This window comes from Dipodomys merriami, unplaced genomic scaffold (assembly GCF_024711535.1).
Source record: "Dipodomys merriami isolate MVZ:Mamm:240054 unplaced genomic scaffold, mDipMer1.0.p SCAF_12, whole genome shotgun sequence".
NCBI lineage: Eukaryota > Metazoa > Chordata > Mammalia > Rodentia > Heteromyidae > Dipodomys > Dipodomys merriami.
The window spans coordinates 39803655-39830658 of NW_027202493.1; the positions used below are offsets into that span (position 1 = coordinate 39803655).

Sequence of the window (27004 nt, forward strand, 5' to 3'; positions counted from 1 at the left end):
CTGTGCGGGGCCTGGCATTGAAGGTGACTCATAAGGGGTGGGGCCTGGGTCTCAACTTCTGGGTGGCCCCTTTGGGGTCCTGCCTCCCACCATGGATGAAAGTCCTAGGCCACACCCCCTGGAGCTGTGAGGCAGAGGGGGCCGTGTCTGTAAAAGCACTGAGCTGGGGCTCCTGCCCATTTTGAACTGGGGCCCACAAGAGGCAGCAGAAAAGCCTCGGTGGGGTGGCACGCATCCCGCCCACGTGCAAGCTCCCAGCTCCCCCAGCTGCTGGCAGATGTCCTGGTTAGAAGCCACATGCACACACGCACGGCCTCGCTCCTACTTCACTGCTGTGGAATCCTTCCCTAACCACAAGGACTTAGATTTGCTTTTTTTTTTCCCCCAGAAGTTTAGCTCTGAAAGAGAAGATCTGAAAGGTCAACAGAGAAGCACGGTTGTTGTTTTGAATGCAGGGCTCTCTGGAAGATTCACTAGCTCAGAATGAAGTCCCCCCCGGTCTTGTCTTCCAAAGGTCTCATCCTATCCCAGCGCTCCACTGAAGCCCTGGGAGGGATCAGCGCCCACTGCCAGCAAGAAAACCCGCGGAGCATTGGGCCAGGGCCCTGTGCTGCTGCGGTTCATGGGCTTGGGAAAGAAGGGCTGACAGGAGGGAGCACTCGGACCCAGACTCCCTGAGTTACATCTGAATGGATGTGGTTCAAGATGTGTAGCATCTGCCAGTGACTTGTAAATTCCATCACCTCTTTGGAAAGTCCAGCTGGAGATTTCATCAAGGAATAAGCGAGGAGAAGGAAAGCAAGGAAGAAAGAGGCCCCTGGTGTCTATTTCCTGTGGTTCCTAGAAGCTCTATGTCAAGTAAATCACCTCTCTAAGGCATGCTGGCAAGGCCAATCTCCTTTCTCCTCCTCTCTGTTAGAGAAGTCATAATTTACTAGCAGCCCAGGCCCTCCCACTGAGAAAGCAATCTGGGATTGAGGCTGGGGTGGAAGGCACATCATTATCCTGCCAGGTTAGTAAAATGTGCCACCAGTTAGAAGCACCTGTACACTTTGCTCATATAGCAGGCTGCCATTCTCTGATGCCAATGGGTTCCGATATATTACTGGACCACTATTTCTGCCTCAGAGCTGAGATGCAGGTGTGTACCACTATATCTAGTTTATTGGTTGAGATAGGGATCTTCAATTAACCAGCAAAACTCTAGGCTGGATGCATGAGCATGTGGTAGAGTACCAGCTGTGAGCATACAATCTGCATATACAAGGCCCTGAGTTCAAGTCTCTGTTCTTAAAAAAAAGGCAGCTAAGGGGTTGGATTAGATAATGATCTGCTCCTCCGCCCAGGTTAGATGCAAGATGGGTATTGTCTGTGAGCAGTGTGGATGTGCCACACTGTAACCAGAAAATCAGAATTCATAGTTTAAGAGCCTGCCTTAAGATTGATGAGACAGATGGACGAAGGGGAAGAAAGGAAGGCATTTCAGTGATTTTTTTTTCTTTTGTGCTGACACTGAACTCAAGGCATCATATTCTTGCTGGCTGGTATTCTACCTCAGGAGCCATACCTCCACTTCGGGCTTTTTCCTGGCTACTAAGAGATGAGTCTCTTGGATTTGTCTGCCCAGGCTAGTTTCAAAGTTATGCCTCCTGAGTAACTAAGATGAGCCACTAGGATGAGTAGCATGAGCATCTAGGATAATAAGGCCTTGGAGATTTTGTTGTTGCAATTGTTTTGGATTTTTGAGACAGGATCTGGCTATGTAGCCTAGGCTGGCCTCGAACTCACAATCCTCTTGCTTCCTAAGTACTGGATCACAGGCATGTATTTTTACCATGTCTGGCTCCATTTCTGTAACTTCTGTTGCCTGGCTGGAGAGGGGGTGGAGTGGGGTGGTGTGGAGAGCTGAGGTCATGCTGACATCACCAGAGGGAAGCGCTGTGTCTGTCTGGACTTCCTCTTAGAAACCAGGAGCTTTGCAATGGTGATGGAAAAATCAAAGGCTCCTGGTTGCATTTTCCAATCTGGATGCACTTGGGTAGGTAACAGAGGAGAGTGGGAGGATCCTGCTCTGGGCAGGAAGCCAGCTCCATGCCTGCTCAGCGACCAGCCTCCCTAGCCTGCAGCAGAAGCAGCAGCAGCTCTGGACCCTGGCTGGGTGTTGAGGCCATAGATCAGGCAAAGCCCAGGGGGCCGGACCATCTACCACACAAGACCTCTCCCCACAGCCATCACCATGGCAGCAAAGCCGTGCATCTTGAGATCATCTTTCTCCACAGCAAGACAGTAAGGTCAGGAGGGCAAGACTGTCCATTTCACTAATCCTCTTATCCTTGTGTCCAACATAGGATCAAACGATCAGCTACAGTTCCAGTGAAGCTATGTGCTGGTGGCTCACACCTGTAATCCCAGCTACCCAGGAGGCTGAGATCTGAGAATCTCAGTTCAAAGCCAGCCTGGGCAGGAAAGCCTGTGAGATTCTTATCTCCAATTAACTAGCAAAAAAGCCAGAAATGAAGATGTGGCTCAAGTGGTAGAATGCCAAACTTGAGCAAACCAACAACAATCAAAAAGCTAAAGAACAGCATCTAAGCTCTGAGTTCAAGTCCCAGTATCAGTACCAAAAAACCCCAACAAAGCAAAAACCCTGAGTAAATCAATGACGGATCCTTGCATTGGCTCCACGGGGACCCATAGCAGAGCCAGGTTGGACACTACTAGCCTGTGATAGTCATGTCACTAGCCTGTCCTACGGAATGGGGCTGTCACCCCAAGCAAGGAGAAGCTTTCTCCCACCAGTTCAGTTCCATTTCCACTGTGCACACCTCCCTCTGATCTAGCTCTATTCTCTTCTCAGCCAGGTGTGGTGATATACGTGTATAATTTCAGTGACCTGGGAGGCTAGATAGGAGGATCATGGTCTGAGGCTGGCTTCGAAAGGAACCAAATTTCTGAATTTGCTAGGATGTGCACGAGATTTCTAGTATTTGTTCACAGACACCCTTCTGCTTTTCAGACACTGAGATCCAGTTTGGGTGATGACATCTCTTCCTACCAGAGGAAAGGTGTCCAGCTATCCTGCAGTAGCCAGGGGAGAGGAGGCCCCATGGGAGGGGGCTTAGGGAGAGCAGCACTCTCTACGTTGCAGAGGGAAGAAGGCAGACCCCCTTTCTTTCCTCCACCTCCCACTAACAGCCTGACACACCGGCCTCCTCTGTGCCTGGGGAAAAGATAATGAGAAGGGCTCAGTTTCTAGAATTCTCTCTCAAGATCGCTTCCTGATGCCACCAGATTATGGGCCAAGAAGGCTGAAACATTTGGCAGCTGACTGCTAGTCATAAAAACCTGGACTTGTGGAATTAAAAAGAAAAAATTAAAGCAGCCTCAGTCCTGAGGTGAAAGGAAAAAAAGAGTCTTTTTTCAGGTTGCAACATCCTTCTAGAAGAATGTAAAAGTGTGGAAGGTGGGCAGGGGTGCCCAGTTCTCCCCACTGCTGGGCCTGCCCCGGCTGCTGGGCATTCATGGCCTGCCCCGGCTGCTGGGCATTCATGGCCTGCCCCGGCTGCTGAGCATACATGGCCTGCCCCAGCTGCTGGGCATACATGGCCTGCCCCGGCTCTGTCCTCATTCACTTCGGCTTGGCCCCTCTGGCCTCCTGGGGTGTGTGCAGTAGTACAGGAGAAGCCGACACGCGGAGGTCAGTCAGAGATGAGCCACGTGGAAATCTCCCAGCCTGGGGTTTCCAATCCGTTTTCCAACAGCTTTTTGCCAAAGAACGTTTAAGAAGTGAGTGGGAGGACAGTCGGGGAAGGGTGACACCAAGAATCTGTTGCTGTGGCCCTTACATGGCCACGTGTAACCCTGCCAGCAAGCAGGTTTGCTTCGAAGGCCATCTGCGTTTGTCATCGGTCCTTATCTAATGCTTTTCCCAGCTGGTTCACACGCCCCCAGACAGGAAACAAAGCCTCTGGGTTTAAAAGGCTCTAAGGTACAGCCGGGGCAGGGAGGGGTTGGTGGAAGCTCTGGTTTCTAAGTTTAATAAACGATCTGTATTATACATTTCATTATTTGTTCCTGCCTACCTCTTTTTTAAAAAAAACTTTTGATAATTGAATCAAGACTCATTTTTCCCTAGATGTATCCAAAGGTCTGTCTGCAGCGCCGTGACTGGAGGCCTCAGCGGGGCTGGCCTCTCTGGACACACAGCTAGCTAGCTGCAGGGCTCAGCCTCTGAGGAACTGGAACCCAGGCCTTCAACTGGGCCTGGGAATGAGGACCTGGAAGTGGTGGGTAAATTGTGTTGGGTATGGTGGCACATGCGTTCATCTCAAGCTAGAGGGACGCGCAGGTAGAAGTAATCAACCAGAGACCCTATCTAAAAACTCCTTAATGCAAAAAGGGCATGGTTCAAAGGAGGCCTCGCAAATACAAAGCCCTCAGTTCAAATCTTACGATGGTCAAAAAGAAAAAAAATAATTCCTAGGGGGAAACAATCCTGTGGTCATTGGTTAGAATAAAGCACACTCTCTGGCCTCTAGAGAGGAAATCATTGAGGTTCTGTAGCACTGTGGAGTACTAAGTGAAATTCCATCAGTCACACTCGGGGACTCATGCTCCGTAGGTACCCACCAGAGAGAGGACGCATTTAGTCCACACTTACAGTTTTCTTTCAGTCTCTGCTTGGAGATTTCTAGTACACTCTGGGGAAGCACTAGCCTGTATGGCCATCTACAAGTCTGTGAGCTCTCCCTGACCTCCAGAGGTCAAGGAGGATGAAGGTCACAGAGCTCAGACACACTCTGTAAGGAAGGAGTGGGAAGAGATAGGAATGTTCTATCACCTCCATTAGACCATGGGTTTACAGCTGGGTCACAGGCCAGAGAGAGCAGTAAGGGACACTTCCCTTTTGACCACCCTTCATGCTTGAATGGTTCTGAATATATAGATCCAAACTGGATGCTGTCAATCAAATGCCTTAACTCTTGATTAACTAATTAATTAACCCTTGATTAACCCTTCCAGCTTAGTTGAAGATAAGAGTATCACAACTTTCGTGCCTGGGCTGGAATCTAACTGTGATCCTCAGATCTCAGCCTCCAGCATAGCTAGGATTATAGGCATGAGCCACTGGCACCTGGCTTCCAATCAATTCTTGACACATGGTGGGTAGATGGTCATGGAGTTATGGGCATGTCATTAGAGACCATCTGCGGGGTGAATAGTAAATTAGTCACCCTTTCTCCTGGGGTTACATTACTCAGCCTTCTATGACACCACTTAACTACAGGTCCGTCAAAGCTACGTTGCTTCTTCTTGTCCACAACAATTTTAAATGGGGCTATGTCTTTAGTCAACAAAAAATGATTCCAATGACTTCAACAACCAACACAGGCATTCCATGAGGTATTTTGGAGAAAGTCCTCAGCAACCCACAAACATCCTCTGGAGGGGCGGGGAGGGGGGACTCCCCATCAGGCCAGGTCTGTAATAACCTCCTTTCAATAGACACTCAAGGCAGGTCCCAGGGGATGGCCCCACCGCCGCAAGTTCCGTCTGTGTCTGTATCAGGAAGCCCTATCTTGGCTCCTGGTCTCCTGCCTGTGTGGCAGGGGAAAAAAAAAAAGGAGCTTCTAGAAACAGAGCTTCTAGGAAAACATGAAGTGTGCAGAGGTCACTCAGCCCTCCAAACCAGATCTGTGCCCCAGAGCTCACTGGGTTGTTGGGAACACACAATGACCCTGTGGTGTCAGAAAATGAATAGGCGCACAAGAGACAGCGGAGGTTTGGTTGAGCATGCACAGAAGGGTGCCACTCTCCCCAGGGCGAGGCAGGCACACGGGGTGGCGTGGTCTGCTCGGTTTTTATCCTAAACTAAAGGGGGTGAGGTCATCCCTTCTTGCTGCTAAGAAGTCAGGTCACAATTTTCTACAACGTGTTACCAGGATGATGAAGTAACACAAGAACATTAGGAACATCAGTAAAAGGACCCTCCTGGGGGGAGGTAGGGAGAAGCTGTCCTTTTGGAGGCAAAGATGCACTTTCTTCTCAACATGGCTGGCTGAGAACTGGCATCTATTCGTTAACTCCTGTGACAAAGATTTATATACCTGACATGACTGGCTCGTCACAATCCACACAGATAGTTACAATTGAAGTCAAGAAGCAACTCATTCCAGGAAAGATCCGTACCAGGAAACATCAGTATCCAGTGGTGACTGGTTACAAGATGGAGACATTTTAGCTTGATGGGAAAGACTGCTTCTTCTCCAGGGTTACTGTAAATTCATTAGGACCTGTCCACGTGGCCTTGGTGTGAGCCTCCAGCCTTCCCCGCGCACAGGTCACATCTTCCCAGGCCTAAGGGCCATGCTTCCTTCCTAACTGCTGTCCCAGACCATGGTGTGTACAACTGGCCCTCAAAAGTGCTCAGGGTAAAGGCAAGTGCCTCTCTTTCCTATTAGGAACTCAGTCCTTGCAAGAACAAGGAAGTTTGCACAAAAGCTGGGCACTGGTGGCTCATGCCTGTAATCCTAGCTACTCAGGAAGCTGAGATCTGAGAACTGACGTTCAAAGCCAGTCTGAGCAGGAAGATCAATGAGACTCTTATCTCCAATTAGCCACCAGAAATCCGGAAATGGTGCTGTAGCTCAAAGTTGTAGAGTTCTAGCCTGAACAAAAGAGCTCAGGACAGTGCCTAGGCCATGAGTTCAAGCCCATCACAGACAAAAATAAAAAATAAAAAGAAGAAAGAAAGAAAGAAAGTTCTCACAAACTTCTTTTCAGACTGTCTAGGCCTTTTCTACTCCCTTGAGGCTCTGCATGTGATGGAGCCTATCTTCATTTCTATTCAGTTGCTAAGCACTGAAACTGGTTCAGAGTAGATGCTCAAGAAGTAGCCTTTGTCAGAAATATTTTGTTTTTCTAGTGGTAGATGAATCTTCATCTATTTTTCAACTCTAAAGGTACTGGCATTTAGCCTATCTTCCTTTAACTAGTAACACCTTTCTTATGCCAAGGATCCTGGTGCTCTACAAGGATTATCCTGAACACCATTGTCAATGCGCTTGCTGAGTGTCCCCTTAGGTAGGTGACACTGTGAAGGGAGGACTTGCTATTTCTTACCACTGTTCAGTCTAATATTTATTTCTGGGAGAAAAATGATTTCTCGGAAGAGGAAAATCTAGGAGTTGGAGATAGTATATCCACGAAGTTTCTAGAATTGCTTATCTCTTGGATATGGTGATGATTAAGATGTAGGCCCTGCCTTCCAGAACCTTCCTTCTCATCTCATCGGAGAGATGAGACATGCGCAGATAGATGTTAGTAAGTATTCCATATAAGGCTGTGACAAGTAGTTATGGCATGTTCTGGGAAATTGGGCTACACCAGCCAACCCTCCTCTCCTCCCACCCCATACCACCATGCCATCAGCTCCACAAAGCTATTGTCAACAATACCCAGTTACTAAGGAAGGGAGGAAGGTGGTGCCAGGCCTAACTAGGAAGTGATGGGTGGCCATTTCTGCTGGGTCCTCAACAATCACAAGAGGTGACTGTGTTACCACGAATGTGGCTCCCCTGGAGGCTGTGGCCGAGAAGTAAGGCCTCATTCCTCCAGCTGAGAGGACGGTCTCCTTCCCATGCTCCTGGAGGCTGGACCAGTCCCCAGTGTGCATGCTTTGTTCTGGGGACTCTGGAGACTGCGGTGGACCCCAGTCTGGAAAGAACGTTCTCTGGGGCTCCAAACCATCTGGGATGGTTTCACCTTTAAAAAAAAAAAATCCAGGTAATAGCCGGGCGTCAGGGCTCACACCTGTAATCCTAGCTACTCAGGAAGCTGAGATCTGAGGATCACGGTTCAAACCCAGCTCAGGCAGGAAAGTCCGTGAGACTCTTATCTCCAATAAACCACTCAGAAAACTGGAAGTGGCACTGTGGTTCAAGTGATAGAGCACACACCTTGAGCTGAAAAGCTGAGGGACAGCGCCCAGGCCCGGAGTTCAAGCCCCATGACCACCACCACCACCAACAACAAAATCCAGGTAATTCCCCCAGGAGGTCAAGGAGAAGACCCCAGTATCTGCATTTGTAAGGTGACTACGGTCTCTAGCTGGACTTAGGGACAATTTCCCAGGAGCTGTCAGAATCCCACGGGGCCCCCAGTGACCTCTGCCTTGAGGAATAATGGTATATCATTTCCAAGATGAAGTTATGAGCGACTGATGGCTTGTACCTGGGGCTGCCTCTCTCGTTCTCCTGTGGATCACTCACTCGGTGTCTCAAGGACCTTCACAGCCTATGCAGAGACCATGGAGAGAGGGACAGAGGGCTCTAGCCTATTCTACATGAAGCCTGGCCTGACAAGAACACGAGTCAGCTCCCAGTAATCACCACCACGGCTGACAGGCTGCCTGCATCTTCATGAGAGATTCTGAACAGATCAAACAGTTCAGCGGTCCCAGCTTCCTGACCCTGGGGAACAGTGTGAGAGGGTAATAATAACGTTGGTGTGTTCTGGCATAAAACTGGGATCAAGTTGTTACATGGCAACTCATGACGAATACATTTTCCTAGCTTAAAGGACAAGCATCTCACCAGGTACCAGTGGCTCACAACTGTAATCCTAGCTACTCAGGGGGCTGAGATCTGAGGATCAAGGTTCGAAGCCAGCTCAGCCAGGAAAATCCATGAGACTCTTATCTCCAACTAACCACCAAAAGGACAGAAGTGGAGCTGTGTCTCAAGTGGTAGCGTGCCAGCCTGGGAGGAAAGAGCTAAGGGACAGCAGCCAGCATACCCTACCTATACAAGTGCTACATGGAAGAAGACAAATGTTCACATAAAGAAAGGGAGGGGGAGTTGATTTTAGCTTGGCGGCTGAGCACCTGCATAGCCGGCACAAGCAGAAAAGAGCGCCTGACTTGCCTCTATCTGATTGATCAACGAATTGTCGAATTTGAAGCCAGGAATCCTTTTGTCACTGCATACCACGCCGACGTCTTCTGAGTGCTTGCAGTCGGTGACGCCCCAGCCGTTGGAGGTGCAGGCTGCCAGGGTTGCCTCTTTCCCGGAGCAGTGGACGTTGTCTAGCCAGATGGGCCCTGAAGGGAGCGGAGGAAGGTCAGTGCAGCTCAGGTGTTTGCGGACACCCGAGTTTTACATGGAAAGTGAATTTCCTTCTACCTTTGGCAGACACATGTGGCCATCGATGGAAAACATGGCCTCCAGACCTGAACTGCCAGATTCCCCTGCCAGAGCTTATGCGATTGGGGAAGGAGGTGGACAGAGCGCATTGAAGACAGGAATCAGATTTACACCCGGAAGTCGTGTGGTGCAGTAGAAAGAGTCGGGACCTTGGAGTATAAGCTATAGTTAAATCTAGGTCAACCACTTTTTATTCTTGTGACTTTGGTGACAACCCCTTTCCCACCAGTGAAGTGGGGGCCATGGTGACCCTTGACCTGCAGGGGTGGGTACTGTGGAGAAATAGCACACGGCAGGTGCTTAGTCTTCTTGCTGGCCCTTAGGTGGCCAAAAGTGGTAGCAATGAGGAGGTGAACTCAAGGAAATGCTAAGCTTTTCCTGAGGGTTTGCAAGTCTTAGGACCCACAGCATTTACCCTCTCTTTCTTTAGTCTACCAATGACTGATTCTACTATGCAAGGGAGATAGGGGGAGCAGATAGAAACACTCCCACGATAGAAGCTAGAAAACTGAAGCAGGAAGCTAAGGCTCTTACAGGTCAGAGAGGCCCCTGGGTCCATCTCCTGCCTTGCAGGCCTGCCTAGATCGTGTCTGTGCCGATTGCTGGCTGGTTGGGGCTCAAAGGAGAGTATCTCAGAGCATTGTGGGAACAAAGAGTTGATTGAAAACATCTGGGCTGAGGTTTTGCAACTGGTTTCTCAATCTGGGCAGGTTTCCAAGTCGTCAGGCTTCCCTGCAACACAAGCTCCCAAATCGATAGCTGGTTTCTACAACAAGCCCATGTTTGTCTGGCTAAGTACTAGCAACAGAAGAGACCTCCACCTCCCCAGCAGGGCCTCTCCTTCCGCACGGTCTGTAGCTGAGCTGCTAGAGGGCAGATGGGGGAAAGAAGCTGTTCCCTCAGTCCATCTACTCGGCTCCAGTGCCAGAAGGAGGTTAGCTAGGGAACGGGAAGCAGGTCAGTGAACCTTTAAAGGGACTGCAGAGATGCTGCACGCCAGTAATCCTAACGTCTGAGGCCCCTGGTTCACAGCCAGCCTAGGCAGGAATATCCCTGAAGTTCTATATCCAGTTAACCACCAAAAAGCCTGAAGTGGAGGTATGGCTCAAGTAATAGAGCATCTGCATTGAGCAAAAAAGCTAAGGGACAGTTTCCCCCTAGCCCTGAGTTCAAGGACCAACAACACTGGCACCAAAAGTGACAATAAAAGGGGGAGGGGGAAGGGACTGTGCAAAGCTGTAAAACAGATGCTCTGGGAGGTGGGCTTTACTTCTTGGTAAGAAGTGTGTGAAGTTAGGGTCCTGGAGTACTAAAGGAGTCACTCTCCTAAAATGGCTTCCACCGCCAATAATCCTTTTTTTTACATATGCTCCAGCCAACAGGTGGTGGATATGAAAATTTGTACTTAGTTCAAGATATCTCCTGGCCTGGGACACTTTTTTTTTTGGACCTCTTTTTGTACTAATACTTTGTCTTTTCTTTTCAGCTGTGGGGTTGAATTCAGGGCCTGGTTGCTATCCTTGAGCTCTTTTATTTTTTATTATTTATTTATTTATTTATTTTTGGGTCTGGTCTTGGGGCTTGAACTCTGGGCCTGGGCACTGTCCCTCAGCTCTTCAGCTCAAGGCTAGCACTCTACCACTTGAGCCACAGTGCCACTTCCGACTTTTTTTTCTTATGTGGTGCTGAGAAATCGAACCCAGGGCCTCAAGCATGCAAGGAAAGTGCTCTACCACTGAGCCACCTTCCCAGCCTCTCCTTGAGCTCTTTTATTCAAGGCTAGCACCCTACCACTTTGATCCATAGCTCAAAGTAATTCATTGGAGTTAAGAGTCTCACGGACTTTGCTCCCCAGGCTGGCTTTGAACTACAATCTTCAGATCTCAGCCTCCCGAGTAGCTAGGATTACAGGCGTAAGCCACCAGCGCTGGACTGCTTTGTCTTTTCCTTACATGCTTAGTACCCAGATTTCTAAACAGCCATCTTCCAGGTCTGCCCATGAGGATGCGGCGTGGGTCCAGGCAGCGAGATGCAGCTGGCTTCGAGGAGAGCAGCACTCAGGGCACAAGATGAGGCTCACGTTGAGACAAAAGCAGCCATTCAATAGGAGCAAGATTTAATTTTATTCTTTTCACTGACTTCCTGCGCTGACAAACTAAGAGTGTGTGAGCAAATTAACAGACCTCTTGGAAGAGAAAGATCAGAAATGAAACTCCACTTGAATGTCAAGTCCTTGGCCCATCAAGGCTATGGAGGCTGTTCAAGATTAAGAATAGGGGACAGCGGGGTGTGGAGCCATCTTGGATCCAATGGCTCCCTCTGGAACTTTCCTAGTATATGTGTGTGTTTATGTGTTTGTGTGTGTGTGTGTGTGCACCCACATGTATGCATGAACTTGCTGGGACTTGAACTCAGGGCCTTTCTCCAAGCTCTTACAACTCTTTCTTTTTGGATACATTGATTTGAATCTAACAAGGGTGGAAAGAAGAAGCGAATCAAAGGTGAGGAAGCTGAAGCAGCTCTGTTCCTGAGAATATGTTAGTGTTAAAATAACGAATCAGCCAGGCACCAGTGGCTCACACCTCTAATCCTAGCTACTCAGGATGCTGACATCTGAGGACTGCAGTTCAAAGCCAGGCCAGGCAGGAAAGTCCATGAGATTCTTATCTGCAAGTAACCACCAAAAAGCCAGAAGTGGAGTTACCAGTAGTAGAGTGCTAATCTTGAGCAAAAGAAACTCAGAGATAGCACCCACACCTTGAATTCAAGCCCCAGGATTAGCCCACAAAAAAGCTCCCCTCACGCCACCCCTCCCAAAAAAACCCCCAATGAATTCCAGTGAAATCGAGCTGGCACCATTGTCTCATGCCTGTAATCTTAGTTACTCAAGAGGCTGAGTTCTGAGGATTGGGGTTCAAAGCCAGCCAAGGAAAGACACATCTGTCAAGGTCTTATCTCCAATTAATCAGCCTAACGCTGGAAGTGGAAGAATGGCTCAGTGGTAGAGCACCGGTCTTCAGCAAAAGGGCCAAGCAAGAATACGAGGCCCTGAGTTCAAGCCCTGGTACTGGCACAACACAACAAAACCAAACCCAAGGACGTCCACACGGGTAGAACAGCAGCCTGTGGGGCGCTCTGGTGAGAGGGAGGAAGATGCTCAGCCTTGGGGATCTGGCCTAAGGCAGGACTTCCCCTGGGATGCTGGCGTAGCCCTTGGCCAGGATATGTGGCTTGGAAACATAGAGTCCCCTGCATGGGGTCACCAGTCATCCTGGCTTCCTGAGCATTTCACCCTGGCAGGTCCTGGAAGGTCAGGATGATGTGCTCTCTCTACCTCTGCCAGGGGCCTCCCCTCCCAGTTCCTCCATGGCTCAGGAATGTATTCCGACAGCCATGACAGCTTCCTTTGTAGCCTAACCTGCCCAAGACCACACTTGGTCCTAAACCTGCACTTGAACACAGAGCCATGTACCTTCTCCTTTGCCATAGGAGGAGCTGGCCGTCCATGACTTGGCCTCCACGTAGCCCAGCTCCCGGCAGACGACGTGGGCGGCGTGGATGGAGAAGTCATCGTCGCACACGGTCCCCCACTGGCCCTCATAGTAGACCTCCACGCGGCCCTCGTTGTGTTTCCTCTTCTGGCCTGCCAGGCGCACCTGGATCTTGACCACGTCGGAGGGCACCTGGGGCTGGTGGTACTCGGGGGCCGGTTGCTGGAAGTACTCAGGGTACTGGAACTGGTAAGGCCAGCTCTCGTACTGTCCTAGGCTCAGGGAGGGCAGGAGGATGAGCACAGCCAAGCAGACGCAGAGGTGGGGGCCCAGCTGCCTCTCCATCCCTGTCCTGTGGCCGGAGCAGGTGGGGGACAAGGCAGGAGAAGCAGCAGGCACGTCCTGAGAGGAAGGAGAGGGTCATTAGGGAAGGATTTGGGCCACAGACCCTGGCAACATGCTCAGCCATCTCGCCCTCCTTGGCTTAGCATGGAAAGTTCTTCTAGGTCTATGTTCCTGTCCATCTCCCTTCCTACCTAACCTTCTGGTCCCGTGAGTCTCTGTGTTCCCAAACCTCTTGGCCACCAATTTCCTTTTTTTGGGGAGGTCCGGTCATGGGGCCTGAACTCTGGGCCTGGGCGCTGTCCCTCAGCTCTTCAGGGCTAGCGCTTTACCACTTGAGCTACAGCGCCACTTCCGGCTTTTTTCTTTTTGCTTATGTGGTGCTGAGGAATTGAACCCTGGGCCTCAGGCATGCAAGGCAAGCTGCTCTACCACTAAGCTACTTTCCCAGCCCTGTGAGACTCTTATCTCCAATAAACCACTAGAAAATCAGAAGTGGCGCTGTGGCTCAAGTAGTAGAGCACTCGATTTGAGCTGAAGAGCATAGGGACAGTGCCCAGGCCCAGAGTTCAAGCCCCACGACTGACAAAAAAATAAAAAAAATAAAAAATTGCCAAGTTAAACAGATAGTTTATAACCACTAACATCATAAGACATCCCCTCTGATCAACAGGGATGCCTTCCTATGCGCAGCTTCAGTTACACGGGGTCAACCTGAAAATTTCTAGAAAGAAACAATTTCTGTTTGGGATTGTACAGCAATTCTATGATGAAATTGTGTGCTCCTGTCTCAGGTACCAAGCTCTGTCTTCTGTACCTGTAAGTGAATCGTACCTTTATCTCTCCTGCCGGGTGTTGGGCGCTATCAAGGGCATGGCCATTAGTTACTTAGTTGGATATTGCGTATCTCCTAGCTTATCTTATCACCGATAGGTTATCCTTTTCCTGTCCAAATAACCATTATTTTGTATAATCTTGGCCCCAGAGCACACCAATAGCAATGCAGTAATTCAGGTACTGTATGGAAAAGGGAATTTTTTTAAAAATATAAGATACTCATTACTTTTCTTAAACTTCTTTTGGCAGTATGGGGGTCTGAACTCAGGTTTTTGTCCTTGCTAGCAGGTACTCTACTTATTCAGTGATGCTGCCAGTCCTTGTTCTTCAATACAATGATAATAATAATAATAATAATCATCATCATCATCATCATCGTCGTCATAAGCTGAGGTTGCCAAAAATCTAGTGTGTGTGTTGAGGGGTGGGGAGACTGTAATATACCAGACTCAAATGAGGATCGTGGTTCAAAGCCAGCCCCAACAGAAAAGTCCATGAGACTCATCTTCAATTAGCCACCTAAAAACCAGAAGTGAAGGTGTGGCTCCAGGTGGTACAGCACTAACCTTGAGCAACAAAGCTCAGAGACAGCTCCCAGGACCTGAGTTCAAGCCCCATGATGGATGGATGGATGGATGGATGGACGGACAAACACATGGACACATGGGGACACACACACATACACACATATACACACACACACACACACGCATACACACACATAGCCTCAATGATTCCTCATCCCTACCTCTACTTCATTGTAAAAGCTACCCAAGTTGTTAATAAAAATCAGAAAAAAATCACAAACTGGTAAAAGGAAGGAAGTAATTTGTAATAATATTCTTGGGAGAAACTACTATCAAATTTAGCATTTGGAGGCTTATTAAATAGCCTTCCAGTCTTTTCTCTGTACACATTTACTTTTTAAAATTGGAGTCATTTTCTACAGATTGCTTCATAAACTGCTTTTTCTGTTGTAGGGAATATTGAAAATACATCCACTGACCATTCTTTAATCATTTCTGATTATACAACATTTGGTCAGATGATTTATCCAAATCACGTTTTTTTTGTTCCAATACTAGGGCTTGAACTCAGGCCCCTGGTGATCTCAGTTGATCTTTTCATTCAAGGCTGGTACTCTACTTCTTGAGCTATAGTTCTGCTTCTGACTTTTTGTTAGTTAATTGAAGATTAAGAGTTACAGGGACTTTTCTATCCTAGCTGGCTTTGTACTTCAATCCTCAGGTCTCCCAAGTTGCTGGTATTACAGGCATGAGCCACCAGTACCAGGTTGGTCACAATCACCTTTCTACATCTTTCACAGCTGTACACATTGTAAAAGTGGAAATATCTGTTACTGAAAGTGTGAGTCATCTTCAGATAAATGCCTAAAAATAAAATAACCAAGTGGTATTTTATCTTAACTACTATGACTCTGGTTACCAGAAAGTCAGAGCATTTCTGTGGCCCATATTGCTGGCTTTGGGGATGTCTTCATGCCCTTTTCTACTTGTTCTTATTGTTTTTGTAAGATTTTTTTTTTTTTTGGTCGTCGTGGGGCTTGAACTCTGGGCTAGGGCACTGTCCCCGTGCTCTTCAGCTCAAGGCAAGTGCTCTACCGCTTGAGCCACAGCACCACTTCTGGTTTTCTACTGGTTTATTGGAGATAAGGGTCTCATGGATGTTCCTGCCTGGGCTGGCTTTGAACCGCGATCCTCAGATCTCAGCCTCCTGAGGAGCTAGGATTACAGGCGTGAGCCACCAGCGCCTGGCTGTTTTTGTAAGATTTTTATTTCCACACTGGCATCTATCCAAACCCACAGGAGGAAAAGTCTTCCAGGCATAACAGGGGGCTAGTGGAAGCCTCAGCTTTGGGTGTGGCCTGTGTACACTGGGCCCGCCACTCCCACCAGAAGCACTCCAGGTCTCCAGCCTTTTCTGATGCCTGAACACAGTAGACTGGGAGTGAATGTTTCCTGTTGTCCTTTCTGGCCAGCTGAGGACATCTGGAAGATGCCTCTGTCTTTTCCATAACCTAATCTGCCCGTCCTTGGTCAGAGACTTTTATTTCACGAAAGAAATCAATAGCTGGGTGCCTATGGCTCATGCCTGTAATCCTAGGCATTCAGGAGGCTGAGCCCTGAAGACTGAAGTTCAAAGCGAGCCCGGAGCAGAAAAGTCCCTGAGACTCTTACCACCAACTAAGCAGCAAAAAGCTAGCAGTGAAGCTAAAGGGGACAGACCTTGGCTCTGAGTTCAAGTCTCTGTATTGGCAAAGAAAGAGAGAAAGAGAAAGAAAGAAAGAAAGAAAGAGAGAAAGAGAGAGAGAAAGAAAAGGAGAGAAAGAAAAGAAAAGAAAAGGAAGGACCTTAGAGACACAAATCTGTGTCTTAGTCCGGAGAGTGGTTAGATATAAGAGGATGGATTCTCTGTTCCAGTGAAGTTGCATCACCCCAGGACATGGAATTCCAGAATCTTGACCTTGAGTGCAAGCAACAGAGTCTGCCAACTGGATCAGCAGAACACAGGGGACGAAGGCAGAGAATCTGGTACACACACACACACACACACACACACACACACACACACACACACACACACACACACACACACACACACACGTGCTTGCTTTGCATTCATGAGGCCCTGGGTTCGATTCCTCAGTACCACGGATAAGCTGAAAAAGTTGGAAGTGATACTGTGGCTCAAGTGATAGAGCACTAGCCTTGAGCTGAAGAGTTGAGGGACAGCATCCAGGTCCAGAGTTCAGGCCCTATGACCGACCAAAAAGAAAACACAAAACAAAAAACTAATTTGTCAGACATGGTGAACTGTAGAAGGATTTCCTTCTAGCAAAACATGGAATGATGGGATCGAATCTGGTACACACACACACACACACACACACACACACACACACACACACACACACACACACACACACACACACACACACACACACACACACACACACACACACACACACACACACACACACACACACACACACACACACACACACACACAGCCAGACTGAACTTTTCCCAGGCCTGTATGTGTGTGAAGGAGGGTAAAGGGGCGGGGATTTGTCTCACAAGAAGAAGCCCACCTAGGAGAATATTCCACGGAAACATCCCCTCCCAGGGAGGCCTGAGCACTTCTGTGCTGGACAATACCAGGGTCCACACCCTAGGGACAGAGGTAGCTGACAGATGGGTAAAAGCAAAGGATTGCCAAGGAGCTGGCTAGGACTAGCACAGATCAGAAAGGGCTTAATATGTCTCCAATGTGTTTTCTCACCAGGCTGGTTTGTGACTAGGCGGTTGCCCACATTCTTTCATTCAGTTCAATCTGTTTGAGGACACAGTGGTCCCACAGTTTAAGCCTGTTGCTGCTGAAGTGGGGCAAGCTGAAGCTAATGAACACCCCAATGGAGTGGGAGAGATTTGTCCATGTAGCTAGGACTTGCTGCCCGTTGGTACATCTTTCCTCCATGAATTGCAGGAAGGCTGGCTACCTATCCATTGATGGGAGTGCCATGGACTGGGGCTTCTCTAGTCACGTGGCACAGAGATCGAATCTCATTTCAACCACTGATTAGCTCAGGTACCTCAGGAGCACTTTGGTTTTCTAAGTCTTAGTATTTCATCTATAAAACAGCAACAATCTATGCAAAATACAACTGCTTCAGGGAAAAATAAGACATATTTACTTGTTCAAACTGTTGTAAAAAGATTGAGCCAGGTGCTGGTGGCTCACGCCTGTAATCTGCTTATTCAGGAGGCTGAGATCTGTGGATCCAGGCCTGAAGCCAGCTCAGGAAGGAAAAGCTGTGAGACTTAACTCCAATGAACAACTAAAAAGCTGGAGGTGGAACGGTGGCTGAAGTGGTAGAGCGCTACTGCCTTGAGGGGAAAAGCTCAGGGACAGCACCCAGATCCTGAGTTCAAGCCTCAGTAATAGCATAAAAAGAAATAAAACAAGCCGGGCGCTGGTGGCTCACGCCTGTAATCCTAGCTACTCAGGAGGCTGAGATCTGAGGATCGCAGTTCAAAGCCAGCCCGGGCAGGAGAGACCGTGAGACTCCTATCTCCAATAAACCACCAGAAAACCGGAAGTGGCGCTGTAGCTCAAGTGGTAGAGTGCTAGCCTTGAGCTGAAGAGCTGAGGGACAGCGCTCAGGCCCAGAGTTCAAGCCCCACGACCGACCAAAAAAAAAAAAAAAAAAAGAAAAGAAATAAAACGTCTCAGCTGTCATCAGTTAACTGCCTTACCCACAGTGGTGTCAGGTCTGCCTGAGAAGGAACATGATAAAAACCCATTCCCTAAAAGCCTGAGCACTGAGATTTTCCTTGGGGCCGCTCTAGCCCTTTTCTTGGGAATCATTTCTTCCCCTTTAACCACAAGGCCTTCTGTCCATGTAGAAGTCACCTGAGCAAAGATACTTTCCGAACAGCCAGGGGCCCTCGCTCAGGGCAGTGGGGCCTGGAGCTCAGTAGAAGTCTCTCACCAGAAAGAACGTTCTACTTGACATCTCTACCTGATTCAGACTTGGGGGTGAGCGGGGTGCTCCATAGGATCCTTCCTGCTTGGGATTCTGGGATTCCTGCTGGGCCTCAGGCCCACCATGGAGTAGGATCCTGGGCTCTGCCATGGCCACAGGAAGCATATTCCTTTGCAGGAGCCTTGTCGGGTGAATGGGACATGTCTGGGACATGGATGACCACCTGAGAATGGACATTTTGACACCAGGCTTGGCCAGGCCTGCCTGGTCCCTTTGGCCAAGGATTCTTCCTGAGTGCAGCTACTGCTGGTCAAGCGCAGGAATGTGCGGAGGACAATGAGGTGGGAAGAAGGTAGCCAGACCAAGCTGAATATTTTTCAGCCTCCCAAAAGAGGCCTTTGTCGGCATAATTTGTTGTGACTAATCGAGGTTCCCCACAGTCCACCTCTGGCTCTGAGTGGAATTTTTGTTTTGACCAGGCCGTTCCCTGCAGAGGCTAAAGGTGAGGCACACAGCAAGCTGAAGCTCCCTGGGTTTCCAGGGAAATGGACATGGATCTGCCCACAGGACAGCCTTTCCTGACCTTCAAAGAAATGACCCTCTAGTAGCAAGTTCACCTAAAAGGGCTAAGAAAGACGCTGGTAAAATTCCTGGGGCCCGATGAGCTAGTGCCAAGTCCTGATCACCTAGAGGTTTATATGGCAGAGCTCCCCCCACCCCAATCACTTAGTGCACACAGGCAGAGGGCAGGAACTATAACCCTACGGTGACCTTCTGGCCTGCAGTGCCCAGGACCTCGGATGGAGACTGCTCCATGTCTATAACAAGTCGGTGCACAAGTGGCCACAGCGAAGTGGGCATGCGCAGATGCACATCAGTCAGCCTGCATACCAGAATTCTTGCCAGAGGCAGGTAGCCCGACCCTTACCCTTCCAGGAATAAAACCCCAGCCAAACTCGGTGTCAGGGCTCTGGCGCCTTGCTGGAGCCTGCCACCTTGCAGCGTTCCACACTTTCACCTGAATAAACTCTTGTTTTGTTTTGTTTTTTCTTTTCATCATGCTTTGTGCCTTGCTTGAATTCACCTGAAAGTGCTTCTTCTTTACTGAGGGGATGGGCTTTCTCAGGACCTTTGTGTTGATCAGCATTGGTGCTAAGTCTCTTCGGGGTCTTGTTCTCAGACTCATGCTAGTATTCACCGCGTTTGCAGACATGGCATGGCTCATGCTGCCAGCGATAGGAGGGCTCTGCTCTCTTCAGCATAACAAGGACCAACGTCAGCCTGCGACGCTGAGCTTTAACCACACCTCCTCACCGACCCACCAACCGGCTGGTGTGCATTTGGTTGCACCTCCTATTGCATGTGCCATTTCCTAGTCTAGAATACCATTCAAGCTCCTTGTGAGCACTTCCTCTGGGCTTAAGCATGGACTCACATAGCTGCATTTAAAAAATCCTAGCCAGGCACCAGTGGCTCACACTTGTAATCCTAGCTACTCAGGAGGTTGAGATCTCGGAATGGCGGTTCAAAGCCAGCCTGGACAGGAAAGTCCATGAGACTCTTATTTCCAGTAAACTACTTAAGAACAAAAACAGAAGTGGCACTGTGGTAGAGCACTAGCCTTGAGCAAAAGAAGCTCAGGGACAACAACTAGGTCCTGAGTTCAAGCCCCAGAGCTAGCACACAAAAAAATCTAAGCCAGATGCTGGTGACTCCTATCTGCAATCTAGCTATAAAAGGAGACCTAGAAGATCAAAGCTCAAAGCCAACCTCACAGAAAACATCTTCAAGATTCCATCTCCAACTAACCAGCAAAATGCAGGAAGGGAAGGGAAGGGAAGGGGAGGGGAGGGGAGGGGAGGGGAGGGGAGGGGAGGGGAGGGGAGGGGAGGGGAGGGGAGGGGAGGGGAGGGAAGGGGAGGGGAGGGAAGGGGAGGGGAGGGGAGGGAAGGGAAGGGGAGGGAAGGGGAGGGGAGGGAAGGGGAGGGGAGGGGAGGGAAGGGAAGGGGAGGGAAGGGAAGGGGAGGGGAGGGGAGGGGAGGGGAGGGAAAGGGAGGGATGGGAGAGAGTTCAGAAGGAGGGAGGGAGGACGAGAGGGAAGGAAGGAATTTAATAGTAGTCTATGCTACCAAAAAAAGGAGCAAAAAGTGTATGTTATTCAACTTTATGCTTATATTTAGTTCAAAATGTTTTAGAAAAGTATCTGGAAGACTACCTTTGAATCCTGCCCTCCGAAAAGCCATGTCCACCAATGGTGTATCAGGACAAGGGTAGGAGTGGAAAAGACTCATGGATCCATGTATAAAGACACTATAAAGAAACTACACATGAAATTGTTCACGAATGGTTGGCATGTTACCTTCTCACGAGGTGTACACTTTGTAGGGAAATGTCACTGTATTTGCAGAAGATAAGGCTAACATTATCCTGGCCACACGAAGGGTGGCAGGGAGAATTGTTGTCTGGGGCATACAGAGTGAGACCTGTCTCCCTAGGGCACTGGAGCTGAGGCTAAGTGTTGTTAAGTGCTGTTAGGCACTGTTTCGAGCTGCTGAGAATGTTAGCTTTGTTGAGCTCTGAGTCTTTACTATCAGCCTTCCCCAAAGGCTGCCATTCAAGCAGCCCCTTTTCCGATGGCAACACCCCAGCCCTCTGGGACACTTTCTGTTACTCTGAAAGCACACCAGCGGTAGGGACCATTGCAATGGAAGCCATGAATCCTGCTCCAGGAGGCCTTGCTCCAGTCACGATGCTTCACACATGTTCCAGCCTTGGAAGACAGCACTCCAGGGAAGGGAGGCTGCAACGCGCTTTCAGTGATTCTCATGTAATATGGGAGAGGGAGCACTCTTTAGGAGTGCTAGGAGCTAGTGACTGGTGCAAGGTGGGACTAGTTGTTAGCCCTCATGCCAGGCGGCCTGTGATTGGTCCCTACACAGAGCCCATAACTGGTGAAACTGGGAGCCATGCTGTGGTTGGTGCAAATACAATCCTCTATTTGCATGCCATGACCATGCCACACCTGTCCTCCTGGCTATATAACCAGGCTGTTTCGCTCACTTTGCCAAGCAGGCAAGAGATATCCTCCTGTGATGTCTATGAGCGTTCAGCATTAGGCCCAACAAAACGCTTCTCCCAAATAGCTTTCCTTGTAATGCCAAGTCTAGTGAGCTCATGTGGCTACATTCAGACGCAACAGTGGCAGTGGGGCAGCAGCAGTACAGCGGCAGCGGCCGTCAACCTCACAGTGGCTGAAGAGTTCCAGAATCTGAAGTGTGGTGGAGGGATACAGCAGGTGAGAACAGGTTAAGTGCCCAGGTGCAGAAGGCAGGAGCGGGAAGACTGCAGTCCTTGGTCTCTGCAAGTGTTCCTGGGAGCTGCCACACCACCTGCTGTAAAGGCCAAGGGTCCAAATTCGCAAGATCTAGGAGCTGCAGCACTCGCTAGCACTCACTGCTGCTGTAAACGCACTGCTATTAGAGCCAAGGATGTTATCACCACCCAGGGCTGGGCTGCTGGCAGTTAGAACCCAGCACCCAGCCTCTAGCCTGGTTACCAGGTCATAAGTCTCCAGCGTCTATGCCCTAAAGCGCTAAATATCTAGTTCTCAAGAGCTAGGAGGCTATAAGCCTGTGAATCTGTCAGCCTGGCCTGTAAGCCCGAGGGCATTCAAGAGTTCAGGGCTGGGGCTGGGAAGTTGGCTCAGTGGTAGAGTGCTTGCCTTGCATGCCTGAGGCCCTGGGTTCGATTCCTCAGCACCACATAAGCAAAAAGAAAAAAGCTGGAAGTGGTGCTGTGGCTCAAGTGGTAGGGCACTAACCTTGAACTGAAGAGCTGAGGGACAGTGCTTAGGCCCAGAGTTCAGGCCCCACAACCGGACCAAAAAAAAAAAAAAAAAAAAAAGAGTTCAGGGCTACTAATATTGGAAGAATTCCCCATCTCTACTCAATGATTTCCATCTGAGTAGACACAAGGACCCTGATCAACTCATTGGTAACAACTAGAGTAGCTGTCTATGCTTGTCTGGCATGAATACTGGCAATGAAAAAAAGAAAGAGCAAACATATTGCCATTTGCAAATAATATTACACAGTTGTTTCTGAGCCTCTATGAGGGACTGAGGCCAGGACCTGCCTCAAAGACCAAAATCCCTTGTACAAATGGCAGTGTTGGCACATAACCCACATATGTGCCATCTGACGCTTTAAATCATCCCTAGATTGCTTACAATACTTAATACGATGCCGACACATCACTTCATTCTCATGGACGTACCACAGCACACAGTACATGGCAAATTTTAGAACTTTCCAGATTTAAAAAGTAATTCCATCCCTGATTAGTCAAAGCTGAAAATGCAGAGCCCACAAGCACAGGGGATTAACTGTTATTAACCATATTACCAAAAGTATTTCAAGTGATAGGATCTTTTTTTTTTTTTTTTTTTTTTGGCTGTGCAGGGCACAATGTCTCCTCATGCCTAAAATTCTAGCTACTCAGGAGGCTGAGATTGGGAGAATTGCAAATTGAGGCCGGTCTAAGGCAAGAAAGTTCCTCAGACCCCATCACAGCTACCTAGACCACGGTGCCTGTCCATCATCCCAGCTACAGCAGGAAGTGTAATTGGAGGAACATAGTCCAGGCTAGCCCATGGCAAAAATAACAACAACAATAACAACGGCAGTAGGGCAGCAGTACTATAACTAACCCTATCATAAAAATCACCAGAGCAGTGGTTGAAGTAGTAAGTGAGCCTGCCTAGTGGGCAGCGTGAGTGCTGTGCCCTCAGCTCAAACCCTTGCTTGTACCAAGAAAAAAAGAAAAACCAAAACGAAAATGAAACACTTTAGATGAAAGCCACAAGCTGCTTTTTCAGTTTGCTGATGTCAAGTGCTAAATGGTTACAAAAGCATCTCTGATAGCAAGTGCAGAGAAAGGAGCAAAGCCAAGTTGGACTCTTCAGGAAGCAGCTGACTCACCAGCCACCAAGTCAATCAGCGGCAAGTCAACATTTCAACTCTTCAAGATCCTTACTGTAAAACAAACGCGCATCTCAGCTCCCTTCGCTCTGTGGTGGGACTTGGTGAGAAGCAGATAACAATAAGACCAAAAGAAATTGTACAATGCAACAGGATTCAGCTCCACCTCTAAGACATTTAGGGGAAAGATGGAAAACGTTAGAATATACACTGGGTAAAAAGTGAGACCAAAGAAATGTTGCTTATTAGGTGTAATAATGGTGTCATAATTATTTACTACCTTCAGCTGTCACACTGAAATATATAGAGATGTGACATGACGGTGTCAGGCATCAATAAAAAAAGGAAAAGGAGCAGGGCACCGGTGGCTCAGGCCTGTAATCCTAGCTACTCAGGAGTCTGAGATCTGAGGATTGCAGTTCAAAGCCAGCCGTGGTGCTGTGGTGGTAGAGTACTTGCCTTGCACTGAAGGGCTGAAGGACAGCACCCAGGCCCAGGGTTCAAGCCCCACGACCAACGAGGGGTGGGGGGAGGATGACGAACACATTGCTTGTAAACATTGTTGTAAATGCTAAGACCCAGTGAGAAGTATCGAGGATTCATTCTGTGTAAAGCTCGACTTTTCGTGTATATTTGGAAATTTTTCAGGATAAAGTAATTTCTATAAACGGTGCAGAATTTTCTAGGATATTGGTGAGCTTTCTGATTGTCAGGTGCAGAGGACAGAAAATGTTTCCCTCACACAACACTTCCCAAGCCGGTCATCCAGAGGTCAGAGGGCATGGGCTTGGGAAATCATCGTGAGAGGTGAGGCAAGGGGCCCAGGGACACACTCACTGTGTCTTGGGAGCATTGACATGGCGGGTAATAGGTGAGGACAAATGCAGGCTCTGTCTTCAGATCAGAGTTTCCTATTGGCTTGCTACTAACAGCTAAGTGACCTTAGATAGAGTTACACAAAGTCCCAAGAAGACAAGCAAATGCATGCAGGCATGCTCGAAGAGCACTGAGCGCTGGTCCACTTGAGGAAAGCCCCGAGAGCCAGCAGGTCCCAAAGGACGCATGCATTCTGTCATGGTCATCCCACACACTGGGGACAGAGAAGGGGGAAAGACAAGGCAGGAAAGGAGATAATCCTAGCTTACTCAGGAGACTGAGGCCTGAGGCTCAAGATTCAAAGACAGCCCAGGCAGCCCAATTAACAACAACAACAAAAACAGAAAAGAGCCACAGAACTGTGGCTCCAGTAATAAAGTACAAGCCTTGAGTCCCAAAGTCCAGGCCTTGAGTTCAAGCCCCAGGACCAACACACACACACACACACACACATGCACACACACACACACACACACACACATACACACATACATGCACACACACGCAGGGTCTGTCCAGTGAGTCAGGTATTCATCCAGGAACTGACCAGAGAGATGAATTCTTTATCTTCCATCCCACGTAAGTGGAGTACACAAGATGGCATAAATAAAATGGGGTGCCAGGGGCTTACATCTATAATCCTAGCTCCTCAGGAGGCTGAGATCTGAGGATCAAGCCGGTTGGGGCAGAAATGTTCTTGGGATTACATCTCCAATCTACCAACAAAACGCCGGATTGGAGTGGTTGATAGGACATCAACTGGAAGCCAGCAAGCAGAGCAAGAGCACAAACAAGTGCCTGAGATCAAGCCCAGGGCCCACACACATCATCAATGAGAGATTCCCTGGGAGAGGCAGGCTCGGGAATAAGGAAGCAGAGATGGATTCTATCCACACTGCCCATCCCAGTAGCCAGGACCTTAAGCATTTTCCTCTTGTGGAAAAAGTAAAGATTGGGCTGATTTTAACATCTCTGTGTGAGGGGGATAAAACGAATCTGAGGCATGTTCTGGCGGAGGGAGATCTTTCCTGCGCTCAGCGTGAGTGGTTTCCTACTACATGGAGTAACTCCCTCAGCCCCGTCCCCCTCCAGGCTCAGCTGTCTGTCCATCCAGACTCCCTCTCCCCCTCCCCCCTCCAGTTGTTGCTTGCTTTGCTTGGGTTGTGGTCTCCGTCAAGACAGACCGTTTCTCTCCCAGCACGGATCCAACGACGAGCAACGGCAGGGGAGCCCCAGATACTGCCTGGGACTGGGGGTGGTTTGGGGCCTGAAAGTTGTGGGCTCCTGGGGCTCACTCTACTAGAGTAGGATTCAACTCCAAGGGGGTCTCGTGGGGTGGGGGGACCTGGCACACACGACCCACCCGTGGGTTCGCCGGTGCGGGTAACGGCGGGACAAGTGTCCTGGTACCAAAGCCGGTCGCAGGCTGTGCGCTCTGGGGTTACGGGGTGCTGCTCCCCAGGAGTCCCCCCTCTCCCTCCACCTCGAGCGCATCCCCGTCTCACCACCGGAACCACAGCCAAGGGGACATCATCTCCCAGTCCTGCGACCCCATGCGGCCCCGTCTCGCGTCCGGGGCGCTCCGGGCGCGCGCGCCCCTGGAAGCCGTGCGCCCAGCTTCCAGCCCAGGATCAAGGCCGGGCCGGGCCGGGCGCCCCGTCGGAGGAGGAAGCCGTCCGCCTCACGTCCTCACTGCTTCCTAAGCACGAAGCCCGGGATCCCAGGAAGCCCCAGGAATCCCAAGAATCCGAGCCGGGCAGCGGCGGCCCCGCGGGACGGGAGGCGGCCGGGACACGCACCGGGTCGCCCCGCGGCCTCCGGGGGAAGCGCTCTTACCTGGGCGGCAGGAGTCCGCGGCGGCCAGGGACTGGGCTCCCCACGGCGGCCCCTCTCCGCGCCGATCGCCCCTGCGCTCCTGCGCCCCGGGACGGAGCCTCGAGGGAAGCTGCGCCGAGTTCGCCCAGTCGCTCGCTCCGCCTCCCTTTTAACCTGGGCCGGCGGCAAACCCCGCCCCTTCCCCGCCCCGAAGGCGGCCGCGCATGGAAGCCCGGCCTCAGCAGCCTTTGTTAGAACTCCGGGGAGGCGGCGCCCCTGGGCCCCCGGGGACTCTGCGGGGGTATGGGGGGAACCGGCCTGAACTGGGAGGCCTGGGGGAGTGGGGGACAGCACCTCCCTTTCCCCCCCACCCCCACCCTCGTCCCAACCCCAGGTTTCCGCAGCTGGAGAAAAAGCAGCTCCTGAGGGTTGGTCCTAAGGCCAGACTGCAGGGCCTATCAAGCAGAGCCAAGGCTTCGCCGTGGGGAAGCAGCCGATCTCAGCTGCGGACTGCTTTTAGAAAACTTCTCAGGGCCGAAACACTGTAACTCTAAAGGTGGGGGGAGGCTCAGGCGGGCGCCCGTGGCTCACACCTGAAAAACTAGCTACTGGGGGGTGGGAGGGCGGAGAGCTGAGTGAGGATCATGACAGGAAAGTCCAACCATCCAAAGCCAGAAAGTAGAGCTGTGGCTCAAGAGGCAGAGAGCCAGCAGCCTTGCGCACAAAAGCTCAGGGACAGCGCCCAGGTCCTGGATTCAAGTCCCAGGGCCAGCACACTTACTGCACAAGCCCCTCACAGCTAGAGGAAGGTATGACTCTCAAATCTCCCCAACTTCTCCCCATCACTCCATGGGATACTGGGATAGTTCCTCCTTGACCCCTGGGTATTCCATTGGCTGGGCTAACCCTACACTCAGTACTTCAATCTGCTGCCAGTGTGGAAGCCAGCTGCAG

The 27004-nt window shown here is 49.9% G+C and overlaps 1 protein-coding gene across 1 annotated transcript in view; it reads right to left on the reverse strand.

Annotated features, from left to right (window-relative positions):
• Loxl2 (lysyl oxidase like 2) overlaps positions 1 to 26174 on the reverse strand; it is a 61392-nt gene extending 35218 nt beyond the window's left edge. Inside the window, exons 1-3 of the mRNA XM_070016659.1 lie at positions 26072 to 26174; positions 12676 to 13096; positions 8925 to 9100 (exon numbers count right to left, since the gene is read on the reverse strand). Coding sequence (XP_069872760.1) covers positions 8925 to 9100; positions 12676 to 13039 — 540 coding nt within the window. The 5' untranslated portion in view covers positions 13040 to 13096; positions 26072 to 26174. The remainder of the gene's footprint in view (positions 1 to 8924; positions 9101 to 12675; positions 13097 to 26071) is intronic.
• Between the last annotated feature and the right edge of the window lie 830 nt (positions 26175 to 27004).